Below are 13,096 nucleotides of genomic sequence, written 5' to 3'. Positions count from 1 at the left end.
CTGAAGTCGAACCAGATCCACTACTATTAATAAAAAAATAATAATAATTAAATAATATTAAAAATTATAACGTCATAATTATGATACTGGAAAATTAAAATAAAACATAATTTATAAGTTTTAACATTTAAAATAATATAAAAATTAAAATAAATATTTTTCGTACTTAGATTAAAATTTTAATAATATTTATCATATAATATACGTAGAATAAGATAAAACAACATTCCAGATAATATTTTCTGAAAAATAAAGAATTCTCAGAATAATATTTATCTCAATCATTGTAAAGGTAGATTTAATGAAGGAAGCAATTTTCAATAAAAATTTTACATATTACATATAATCATTATCTCATTTTGCAACTGTAGCAATGTACAAATAACGGAAACTCTAACTAACACAATCAAGAGGATGCAAAGGAAGTTTCTGTGGGGTTGGATCGGAAGGAAGATGTATAGCTTAGGTTAGTTGGAAAAAGTGTGCAAACAGAAAAAGTGTAGGGGCTGAGATTCAAGGATATAAAGGTGTTTTAATAAGGTTCTATTAGAAAAATGGAAGTGGAGTTTGATGACAAATGAGCAAGGGTTGTGGAAGGAGGTGGTGGAATCAACATATGAACATTGGAGAAAACAAAATAAGAGATCTAAAAACAAAAAATAACCTTGGCAGATGAGGAATTTTTCAATGAAATATGGGAGATGACAGTGATATCAAATGCCATTCATTTCACATGGAGATTGGGTCTAGATAGAGTTGCAATAAAAAATAACCTTGGCAGAAGACAAATCAGTGTGGAAAATCCCTGTGTTGTAATGTGAGGGGAGCTGTCCAACAGTCAGTCTATGAAATGCTTACAATAGATGGATAAAGGGGCAGATAGTGAATCTAAACAGTATAAGAAATATTTGTTTACAGCATAACTTTTGTAGTTTGAGCAAAAAGGGAAACTTAGCTTGGAAGAGTATGTGCGCACAACCATTATTTGTAGTGGGTGATATCAAATGAATGATGTGATTTTCATAAATGGAAAGCCAAATGCTGAGAAGATGTTTGTAGTGACTAAAGAACAAGTTGAGGAATATCAATTTCACATACTTGAATTGGTGCTTTTTACAGACTCAAATAATTTTGTAAGGAAGTTTATAAAACTGTTATGACCAAAAACAATATGACAACAACTTAAAGTAGGGAAGCTTGATGAGAAACGAGACCAATGAAGATACGAGAAGAGACACAATACGATATGCTGAAGTATGGGATATCAAAAAGGGGGAAATATGACTTTTATGTACAAAACACTGCAAAATTAAATATAGGTGATTTTCATAGTGATGTGTAAACATATTGGATATGCAAAACCGTATAGGAAGGTTGGTAGAAACATATTTTGATAGGAAATACAATTGTAATTTAAGAGAGGCACGCTTATACCATTGATAACAACATTCACTGTTTATAATTGACCATGTTAATTGACTTAAAAATCAGACGTATAATGTAAGTAAATTAAACCTGTTACTTTCCTTTCTTTTCTTTTATTTCAAACTAAATATAAAACATAAAACTGTTTACATTTTTCACTCCTATTCGAAACATAGAATATTATTAAGTGTCCAAAGACTTTACGATATTAAAAATTGTGAATGGGTATTCATCGAGTTTTGATACAATTATCATCCTCGTAGGAACATTTTCCACAATAGAAATTTACAAAGAATATAATAAAAAGTAAATTATAAGGACAAAAAGACATTTAAAATTAAACTGATTTTATAATTCAAATGCCAAAGCGTTTGTTTCTCCCTCACCGGAGTCCTCTCGGGCCGTAATAAACACCACAGAAGAAAGCCATCGTATGCTAAGCTCATTTGCATATGCGCTAATCCGTTGAAGTTGCCAACACACCTTTATGGCAGCGCTCTCGTATCCACCTTTCTTCGCCCTTCAGAGAATCACTTCTACCGATGCCAACGCCAACTCTTTCTTCATTCGTTCGCGCCCTTTTGTTCCGCCCTGGCCTCGCCTTCGACGACGTCGTTGCGCACCCGCTCTCGTCGCCGTTGCCTCCGTCAAGGTGCGTTTCAGCTATGCGCCCGCTACTTGTTCGACGAATTGCCTTAGTCACTTGTCACATCACTTTCTTGCTTGCAGGGAAATCTCGGTCGTGTTCAAAAGCGTTTCACTGACTTCACGAGCTTGAACTATTGGGTTGTTAGCGACTACTATCGTCTCGTGAACTCCGTCAACGCCTTCGAGCCTCAGATTAAGGCGCTCTCCGATGAACAGCTGGCCGCGAAGACCTCCGAGTTTCGCCGCCGGCTCGCGCGAGGGGCTACGCTTGCTGACATTCAAGCTGGTTCACTACTCTTTTATGCTGTTGCGTCATTGCTGGATTTGTCTCTGAACTGTGTTTATGATTGAATCGTAATTAATGTTTCAGAGGCGTTCGCTGTTGTTCGTGAAGCTGCTTGGAGAAAACTTAGAATGCGTCATTTCGATGTTCAGGTCTCATTCTATCATTGACTTGCATGTGTATATCTCTTGTATTGTGCTTTTTTGCATGTCACTGAAGGATGAGTTTTGTTGATGTTAGATTATTGGTGGGGCAGTGCTGCATGATGGGTCCATTGCTGAGATGAAAACCGGGGAGGGTAAAACCTTGGTTTCCACACTAGCTGCTTATCTAAATGCCCTGACCTCTGAGGGTGTTCATGGTATGTGTTACTGCCAACACTCTAGAAGCTTGAATAGCCAGGGGAGTTTCTTCAGGTGCCAGCACTTGTCTTTTCGAAAATAAATTTCTCTAACTTTTGATTTCTTTGCAGTGGTAACTGTTAACGATTATTTAGCTCAGCGTGACGCTGAATGGATGGGACGCGTTCATCGTTTCTTAGGTCTATCTGTCGGTCTTATTCAGGTAATTTTTCTCTGCAGGTGGTAAAATTGGTTTTCATCAGCTATGTGTTTGATGATGAGATGATAAGAGCACATGTTTAAGGATATAACGTACGAATGGGCTGGGTCTAGTAAAGAAGTTTTTATTAATTAATTTGTGAACGCACTGCACAACCTTCTTTTAACTTGGTTATCTGATGTTTGCATGCACAGAGAGGAATGAATGCTGAAGAACGAAGAATCAACTACAGATGTGATATAACATATACCAATAATTCGGTAATTACACCTATCAGTTACTTATACTGTTTCCTTTTAGCTGTACATTTATATTTTTACTTATGTTATTTTCTTTTCTTCCTTTTTGTCCTTTTCTTACTTTAGGAGCTTGGATTTGATTACCTGCGAGATAATCTGGCTGGAAACCGTGACCAGCTTGTAATGAGATGGTAGTGTGTATTACTTGGGTAGAACTAAGTTATTTTCTTCTTTTTCTTTTGGTTTTAAATATGTTTGGTTACGAGTGACTCTTGTACAAGAAAACAGGCCAAAGCCCTTTCATTTTGGAATTGTTGATGAAGTGGATTCTGTCTTGATAGACGAGGGAAGAAATCCTTTGTTAATCAGTGGTGAGGTAGGCTTAACATTAATTTTTAATTTTGCTTCTTGTGGTTCGCTAAATCATTATCATCCCCTTCTTTCATACCCAGGTTAGCGGTATTAGAAAGAATGTTTCAACTGCTCAAGCTCAATGAAAGATGACTGCTTCTCCTTCTTTATTGCAGGCTAGTAAAGATGCTGCACGATTCCCTGTTGCTGCAAAAGTAGCTGATCTGCTTAAACAGGGCACTGTGCGTACATTCTCTTGCACTTCATCATGTCATTTACTCTGTTTTCCTCCCTTTTTCCATTCTGCTCAGTTTATCTAGATAGTATTATACACTGATTTTTTTTTTTTTCATTAACAGCATTACAAAGTGGAGCTTAAAGATAATTCTGTGGAGTTGACCGAGGAAGGAATTGCTCTTGCCGAAATGGCTTTAGAAACTAATGACCTTTGGGATGAAAATGATCCCTGGGCAAGGTGAGTATTCTTATACTCTAATAATTTGTTGCTCATTTAACATTGGTTGGTGTTTACTTGTTTTGTAATCCCAATGGTAGTTTGGAAAAAAGTAGGCTAGCATAATGTCAGCATATCTTATTCATTTTTTCCATTATGATCTCTCTTTTTGATGAATTATATAACATTAACATCACAATCTGCTAAACAATAGAGTACAAGTTAAAATTTTTTCTTTTCTTTTTTAATGAAAAAAGAATAAATTTATTCAGTAAAAAATAATAATATTAAAAAGGGATTGTCCTCCTTAAAAAAGAGAAAATAAAATTAAAACAAAAGCATGACAAATTAGACACTAATATAGTAAAACCTCCTGATCCCTTGACATATATGTAAATGACACCCCTGTGAAAAAAGATCACGTGCTTTATATTTTTCTGTGTTTACAACTTATATTTGTAATCATGGTTTTTTGAGTGCATACACTTTCTCAGAGATTTAGATTAGTTTATCATAATCATAATTGTTATATTTATTTGATAGTGGGTGCTTTATATGAAGTTTCTGGCTAACATGTTGGAATTTGAAATTCCTGTCCAATCAGTTAAATTACATTTGACTAGTAGGAGTTGAGTTACTGCAGATTTGTGATTAATGCTATAAAAGCTAAAGAATTCTATCGTCGAGATGTGCAATACATTGTTAGAGATGGAAAGGCTTTGATTATCAATGAGGTAATACTTTCAAGGTTTCTTTATGCTTTTAATATTATGCAACTTTTTTTTACCTATGAAAGCAAACACTTGCAACAAAACATGACACAGGAACACACAAAATTTGATCTATTGTATCCTAGGGCACAACTTAGATACACAACATGAGTAACATGACTTTTTGTTGGGCATACCTGTTGTTGTTCATGCAAGGTTAATGGAATAATGAAGTTACTTTTCCTCCTTGATTCGGAATTTAGTAGATTTTTACATTTTAAAATTGGATATTTATAGGACAAACATCAGTTGTATATTGTGATTCTTGGCCACATGTTAGTTCCTTTGTTTTCTAAAATTCATCGTAGGAGAAACTCTTGTAGCCACAATAAGGTACTCTGCTTTTAACGATTCAGAGAGGGGGTTCAATGACAGTAATCAATTAATTGTAGAGAAAAATATACTGATTAACATCCTAGAGGATATTTAGAAAAAAAAAGAGGTTAAACTGAATATATACATACAATTAGTATATTTTGTTTCACAAGCTTGTAGTATTTTTTTGTACTCTGAAATCTTGGTTACTTAGTCCATTTTTGTTTTTTGAATTCACTAGCAGTATGTACCTTTGATTTTACAAATTATGCATTGTCTATAGAAATGTGAACAGACTTGATGTTTTAGTGCATATACTTGGCATGCATTCACTTATATTAGATATGTTGATTTCAAACAAATGGAGTGGAAACTGGGTTAACCTAAGGGTCTGTTTAGAATGGTTACAAACTGTACTAGGGGCTACTTATTGTCCGCCCTTGCCTAATGTGCACACATAAAATCTCCCTTCTGTTATGCTGGAAACATGTGTAGCCTAGTTAGATGTGATATTTAGCTTCTGATTCATGAAATTGTTTCGCATGATAGTTGGATGTTATTTAAGATAACACACTTTGCTTTGGCCTTATTACAGGACAACACTTATGTTATTTAGGACAGTGGAAAGTTTACAATATGAATATTGTAGGTTATTTTTTTTGTGGGCCAGGGGTAAGATGTCTCATTGACTATTGATACAGCAAAAAGTAATGTTAGCAAGTGACAGCATCCCTCACCTTATAAATTAGTTTTTGGGATTGAATTAGGTTTAAATCAAAACTCTATAATATATCTTATTCTAGTGGTTTTTATTCGTATACTCCCACATGTCAAAACATTTAAAGTTCATGTTTTTGAGATGTTAAATTTTTGGAGTAAGGAGAATGTGTTAAGAGATCTGATAAGCATCCAAGTATTTGAGAAACCTACCAGGGGGAAGAACTTAAATACTTCACTGAGTATTTTATACTACTTGATGTGAAACTTACGCATTCCATAATTCCCAAGTCCTTATCAAGATCTCACATCAATTAGTCATATGGAAAAAAGTAATGTATGTAAGTGGAGGACAACTGTTGCCTCATGAGCATTTGAATGGATTTATGTCTACGCCCAAATTCTAAGACGTAGAAAGATGAGAATAAATTGTTATTGAGGCTGTTTGTGGGCTAAGCAGGTGATTTTGAAGGCAATAGAATGGGTTTAAAGAGGGTATTTTTTATGCTGAGAAATGGTACCTGCAATTTGGGTTTGCGGTTTGTAGACTATAAGGGTGGAGACAAGAATCTATCTTTTTGATAGAATACATTTCTGATGCTGTCTGCTATCTTCATATTTGGGCAGATTACAAAATTATAGTACTAGAGAATGAAGTAAATAAATAATACAGTTAAGAATTAGCAACCTTGGCCTCACACTCACATAATGAAGAAGTGAGTAATTCAATCCCATTGATGTAATTTCATAATATTATAAATTTTAGGGTAAAATGTGTTTTTAGTCCTTGTAAATAAAACTAAATTTGGTTTTATCACTTTTATTCATTTTTTGTTGGCTTTAGTCTTACAAATTTAAAATGCTTGAAGATGTACGCACTCCCTGTCATTACTTGCTATTGATATGACATGCATTTAACTTGCCACCTCAGTGTTTGTTGACATTATGTATCTAGATGCTTGTAATGTCACTACTAAATAATGTTGACATTATGTGTCTAGATGCTTGTAATGTCACTACTAAATAATGATAAGCAGAATTTGTAAAATTAAATTTATGAGGATTAAACCAACGAAAAATATTGGAAGGTATAACTAAATTTAATCATGTTATAATTATAGGCATGTGGAACATATCCTATATACTTAATATAATCTAGATTGTACATGCACTACTAGAAACATTTTTCTTTATTTTCCTATTATATCTTTATTATTAGAGAATCTCTCTATTTATTGTATTGACTTAGTTTTCTCAATATAAATAAAACGTATGTGCTGTCATAGAAATGTAAGATTTCAGCTCACTCTCTTTCCTATGGTTTACCAAGTCGTATTTAAAAGGAATAAAAATATATTTAAGCCCAAGTTTATGTTTCATTATTCTTTGTAAATTGGATACAACACTTAGCAAAATTAAAACTCATGTACATTTGTCTAAATCTTAAGTTTAAAAACTAGTGAAATACATGATCAACGACTTTTCCTAGAGCTTGTACACCTTACTTGATTTGTACGATTTCTCAAACCTGTTGTATTGTTACTATTTGATAAAACTGGAGGATGTTTGGAAAACCCTACCCAATATAAATGCAAGTGTTTGTTTTACACAGACTGAAATATGATAGCTTATATTCTACATTGTAATACAGGGTTGTTCAAAACAGCTCAAGATTGAGCACATTAAACATATGCATTTGCTTAATACTTCAACAGTAAATATGCATGGCTGAGATATTTTGCAAGGACCAACTATCCCAAAACGATTTTTGTTGGTGATGCATTGAATTAACTTTCTTTAGTATAATGTCTAACATACTCCCTCTTGCAAGAGCTCTTTCGACCTGAAGTCTGGACTTCTGACAAGCTGACTTTATCTTGTGCTGAATTTAATTTAATTATGAAGAATAGTGGTGCAAAAAATGAATTTATTAACAATTTGGTCATTAGAGGCTTTGGTGCTATAATGAGGACTAATTTTCACATAAGTTATCGGGTTGAACCCAATACACAGGTTTATATCTTGAACATTATTGTTTCTTGTATTTCTAGTAAAAGCGTTAATCTTTTGTTTTCATTTAATAATTAAACAGATAATTTTTCATTTTCTTTTTGCTTGCTATTAGTTTTCTTAATAATATGATGAAACAAATCCCGAAAATATTTCAGCTGACAGGTAGAGTTGAAGAGAAAAGGAGATGGTCTGAAGGGATTCACCAGGCTGTGGAGGCAAAGGAAGGTTTGAAGATTCAGGTATATATATCGGTTCTTTGATTTGTTTTTCGTATCATGACACTTCTCATCATAATTAATTGATTCTAACGTTCAAAGGTTTAAACTTGCACAGGCAGATTCTGTTGTTGTGGCACAGATCACATATCAGTCATTATTCAAGCTCTATCCGAAGTTGTCAGGAATGACTGGGACTGCCAAAACAGAAGTAAAAATTTATACAGTTCTGACATTGTATTCAAGTTTAACTGTTGCAATTTGTGCTTTGTATCAGTTCATGATTTTGGTATATATCGTTGCAGGAGAAAGAGTTCTTAAAAATGTTTAGGATGCCAGTCATTGAAGTACCCACAAATCTTCCTAATATTAGAAAAGATTTACCAATTCAAGCTTTTGCTGTATGCCATTTAATAGTTTCTTTAGCATCTGTTGTTTCAATACAATCATTTTTCCATGACAAAAATCCTAATTTTATTAAGTGTATGATTTTTCTATTAATAAATTATTCAAGACTGCTCGTGGGAAATGGGAGCAAGTTCGCCGAGAAGTTGAATATATGTTTGGACAAGGTCGGCCTGTCTTAGTTGGAACAACTAGGTAAGTATTATGATTATTATGATGGGTGCTGTTTATCACTGGACATGTTTTGCATTCTTTTAAGAACAAATGATAATTGCAATATTTCTTTCTTAGCCTAATGCTCTGAATTCTGAAACACATGATAGACACTATTTAACAAGAAAGAACTCATACGTGCTTTCCATTTCTTCAGGGTCTTAGACGAACTGAACTGAGTAAAACTAGAGAGAAGAATTTGAACATTGAATTGAATATTTTTATTATCTATCATGCTTCTGAAACGTAAATACAAGATGTATTTATAGGCATTGCTTACTGACAACTTTACAAGAACTGACATTTGTGCAAACTAGCTCACAAAGAAGCCTACAGCTGTACAAGAGACTTACTAGCTGTACAAGAGACTTACTAGTTGTACAAAAGAACTTATAAGAAATACGTATACAAACTAACTTGTTTCTACTAACACAGGTTTTGGATAGAGCTGTCAAAATGGGTCACAATCCGCGAGCCAACTCGGCCCACCACGGGTTTGAGTCAGGTTGAGTTAGAAATAATTGTATTTTTTTTATGCGGGTCAGATTTCAACCCGGTTCGTTTAAACACGGCTCATGCGGGTTGAACCCCTGATGGGCCGGGTTGGCCCACCAACCCACCTACCTAATTTTATTTTATTAAAATTTAATTTTAATTTTATAAAAAAATATTTATTATTTTGTTTTTGATTGAAAAAATTATTTAAGTTCCTTATTTTCAAAATTAATTAAACATTCATGTTGGGAGTGAAATTTGTTTAGATTTGTATTATAGAAAGTTTGTAATTTTTTTTTATTTAAAAAAATTGTAATTAAGTAAGCCAACCCGTTTACCCACCAATCCGTGGTGGGTCGAGTCGGATTCGAATTTTTCTGGCTCGCTAATAAATGAGTCGGGTTGGGTTAGCTCACTAAGTGACCAACCCGTGGTGGGCCGGGTGACCCGTTTTGACAGCTCTAGTTTTGAACACTTATATTACTACTTGAACTTGTCATGTCTTTTTGTACCATTTAAAATGGATATTTTGTTTTACATCAAATTTTTGCTTCCTTAGCTGTCTTGAAATTGCTTTTATAAACAGATAATTAGGAATTATGGTCTGTTTAATGTTGACTGTTACAAATTGCCCATTAACTTTATGTTTCTAGTGTCCAAATTGTTAAGAAAAATCATTGAGTAAACCTTAAATGCTTCTCTGAGATTTTGTTTTTATTATGGCCTTATTATTGATGATTAATCCATGTTGCCAACCCAATTTACTGGGATAAAACTTGGTTGTTAGTGTTATAGTGTGTCTATATCTTATTATTTGTTGTTCAACATTGTGCAGGTTAAAAGTTATATTTATATTTACACGGTCTTGATATTGAATAGAAAATTGATCAATTGAAAAAAAAAATTGAATTTTTAAATTATCAATAATGGCACAATTTTTTCAAGAAGTTATCTCTTTATTAGAGATATAAACTATTATTAGGTCTGTTGCTGACAGCTTCAGCTTTAAGAGAGTGTAGTTGTTGAAATGGGAAAAATTCTGCTGACAAATTAAGTTTTTGTACATGCCTGGGACCAAAATTGCTTTTTGGTTGAGAGGAGGCAAGCCAAAGAGGGCTGTGTCGATGTGTCTACTGTTTCTATACATAATGGGGATTTGATTATTGACAACCATCTTCTCTCTGTGTTGCATTATTATTGAAGGAATGGAATTTAATTTGCTTAGGTTTTGATGATTATGTCTCGGCATTAGTGTATCTCTTTTCAGTGGTATAGTTTTAAATCTTGCTCCAGTTTATCTTTGTTTAAATTAAGCTACCTTTTCCCTTCCTCGTTATACTTATGTTGTCATTGTCAAATATTTACATTGGATTCTTTACTTATCTGGGCTATATATTACAAATCTATGCACATAAGCTTTTCTGTTTTAAGCAGTCAATAGTCTTGCAACTTTGTAGAATGATTATTTTTCCTTCTTTTTTCATATGAAGTGTAGAAAATTCGGAACTTTTGTCTGGTATGCTTTGGGAATGGAATATTCCTCACAATGTTCTGAATGCTAGGCCCAAGGTTTGTGAAATTATAGGTTGTTGGTATCTTCAAAAGCATATACTGTCTTTTTATTTGTATGACTTAGTGTTTTATTTTTAAAGATTTTCCTACCTCACTAGCCCCCTTCCGCCTTATTTAATACAGTATGCTGCAAAAGAAGCAGAAGTTGTTGCACAGGCGGGACGGAAACATGCCATTACCCTCTCTACAAATATGGCCGGCAGGGGCACAGATATAATCCTTGGAGGAAATCCAAAGGTAGGTTTGCCCATAGGTTTGTTTATTTGTGGCTAGGTTCTGAGAACAATATGAAACCTAGCATACTTTGTCTAAGACTGCCAAAATGACCTAGAAAAACAGAAATCAGTTTGTATTACTTTTTGAAGTTGGTGGTTTTTTATTGGCTTAATTACATTTATGGTCCCTCTAAATTGGATTGTCTGATTTGTGTCTGCTATGGTTTTTTAAAGCCTTTCAAGCGTGACTTTAAAAATCAATAAAATTTGGTTCCCTTGTTAGGCTTTTGTACCCAAACTCCTCAAGTTCTCTTTTTCTACTAAAAGTACTTACAAATTGATTTGTACAAAACCTATCAACCAAAATATCAATTTCTCCCAAAATAAAAAAGATCCCAAATTTCTCTTCTTCAGACCCTGGTTCATATCTTATAAAATTCTTCAAATTTCTTTAAGTTTCTTTCCACTTAAACTCATATGTTTAAACTTTCAAAATCTTTCATATCCCAATTCTACCTGATAGGAATAAGAAAAGGTGGTTAGTGTATGAGAGAAGGAATAAGTGCAACTGACTATAACAAACTAACTGTCTAGGACAGTTAAGGGGGGGAGCGTGTAAGATTGTATAAATACTGGCTGGTTAGAAGAGTTATGGGTTGTTGATTGTTTAGATTGTTAACGGGTACTTACCTGTTGAAGAGGGTTATGCCTCTGGGTGCTGTTTGTACAAACCTTTTACTGTGAATACAATTGATTTCTTCCAATCTTTCTGTGTTTCTTGGAGTGAAAGTGAGAATTGATATTAGGTTCCCAAGTCTGGAACCTAACATTTGGTCCGACCTGCCGGATACCCAATCGGAGTGTTATCGCACGTAGAGATGGAGGGAAGAATGGTGGTAGTCGAAGGGCACTTAGAGGCGGTCGAAGTGGCAATAGCAGAGACGAAAGCTGATACGGGGGCGTTGCGACAAGAGACGGCGGCGATACGCCAGGATGTCCAGGCAATCTTGAAGGCGCTTGGAGAACGTCACCGCAATAACCACGGGAGGCAACAGGGGGAGAGTGAGTCGTCGGTGAACGATAATGGTGGTGGTCCAAGCGGCGGAGGGGGAAGAAATGGAGACGGTAACCAAGGAGGTATGAGCCAATGGAGGAAACGAGTCGAATTACCAGCCTTTGAGGGGGGCGAACCTTGGGTATGGATTGGCAGAGCAGAGAAGTTTTTCGAAGTACAGAAGGTGGCGGAGGAGGAGAAACTGGAACTGGCCTTTATCAGTATGGATGGCTACGCCGGAAGCTGGTTCCGATTCTGGCGAGAGAAAACCAAGAACCTTTCTTGGGATGGGTTGAAGAGAGCTCTTGGTATCCGTTTTGGAGGAGGAACACGAGGAACGGTGTATGAAAGGCTGTCAACCATACGACAGTCGGGACCGGTGGAGGAGTACATACGCGATTTTGAAGTTCTGGTGGGGCAGACGACCCAGATACCCGAGGAGCAGATCATGGGTATTTCCTGTCCGGTCTGAGGGAAGAGGTGGGCGATCATGTCCGGCCACATGATCCACCGGATTTGATGACCGCCATGCGAGTGGCGAGGGATGTGGAGAAATTATGCACGAAGACCGGAGGAGGGTGGTTATCCAAGAATCAGAATTCTTGGGGGAAGGCGTCGGGTTCGGTGACGGTGCGAGGAGGAACGGCGGAAAGTGTGGGGTCTGTTAATAAAGACGCGACACAGGGACGGAATAAGGGGCTGGCTACTAGCGGCGGAGGTGATCGGACTGTTCGCAATCTACCTTACCCGGAGTATCTTAAACGAAGGGAAGAGGGTCGTTGTTTCAGATGCGGCGGACCCTTCAGTCCCGGCCATCGCTGCCCAGAGAGGGGCCTCAAAATGCTAATTGTGGTTGAGGAAGAGGAGGAGGTAGAAGGCGAAGAAGTGTCGGAGACGAGCCTTGCGACAATGGAGTTGTCGGCACTGTCCGCCGGAGGACTGACGACACCCAAGACAATGAAGTTACGAGGACACATCGGACAAAGAGAGGTATTAATTCTAATTGATAGTGGCGCGAGCCACAATTTCATTGATCGACGGTTGGTGGAGGAACTGCGGATGACGGTGACAAAAACACAGCCGTATTTGGTGAGTCTGGGGGACGGGCAGAGGAAGAGAATCAGTGGCTGTTGCGAAAAGGTAGCGTTGGA

At 35.8% G+C, this 13,096-nt stretch overlaps 1 protein-coding gene across 1 annotated transcript in view; it reads left to right on the top strand.

Annotated features, from left to right (window-relative positions):
• The first annotated feature begins 1,762 nt into the window (after positions 1-1,762).
• SECA2 (Preprotein translocase SecA family protein) overlaps positions 1,763-13,096 on the top strand; it is a 52,691-nt gene continuing 41,357 nt past the window's right edge. Inside the window, exons 1-17 of the mRNA XM_088106773.1 lie at positions 1,763-2,077; positions 2,155-2,359; positions 2,444-2,508; positions 2,597-2,717; positions 2,829-2,920; positions 3,112-3,177; positions 3,283-3,347; positions 3,445-3,532; positions 3,684-3,749; positions 3,867-3,982; positions 4,605-4,695; positions 7,932-8,015; positions 8,110-8,202; positions 8,297-8,392; positions 8,506-8,591; positions 10,595-10,673; positions 10,800-10,913. Of these exons, the coding sequence (XP_087962899.1) occupies positions 1,913-2,077; positions 2,155-2,359; positions 2,444-2,508; positions 2,597-2,717; positions 2,829-2,920; positions 3,112-3,177; positions 3,283-3,347; positions 3,445-3,532; positions 3,684-3,749; positions 3,867-3,982; positions 4,605-4,695; positions 7,932-8,015; positions 8,110-8,202; positions 8,297-8,392; positions 8,506-8,591; positions 10,595-10,673; positions 10,800-10,913 (1,692 nt within the window). The 5' untranslated portion in view covers positions 1,763-1,912. The remainder of the gene's footprint in view (positions 2,078-2,154; positions 2,360-2,443; positions 2,509-2,596; positions 2,718-2,828; positions 2,921-3,111; positions 3,178-3,282; positions 3,348-3,444; positions 3,533-3,683; positions 3,750-3,866; positions 3,983-4,604; positions 4,696-7,931; positions 8,016-8,109; positions 8,203-8,296; positions 8,393-8,505; positions 8,592-10,594; positions 10,674-10,799; positions 10,914-13,096) is intronic.

The sequence above is a fragment of the Vigna umbellata genome, chromosome 2 (genome assembly GCF_029865625.1).
Source record: "Vigna umbellata cultivar VRB3 chromosome 2, Vumbellata_1.0, whole genome shotgun sequence".
Lineage (NCBI taxonomy): Eukaryota > Viridiplantae > Streptophyta > Magnoliopsida > Fabales > Fabaceae > Vigna > Vigna umbellata.
Note: the sequence above shows the minus strand (reverse complement) of the source record. Positions and strands in the feature narration are given on the sequence as shown.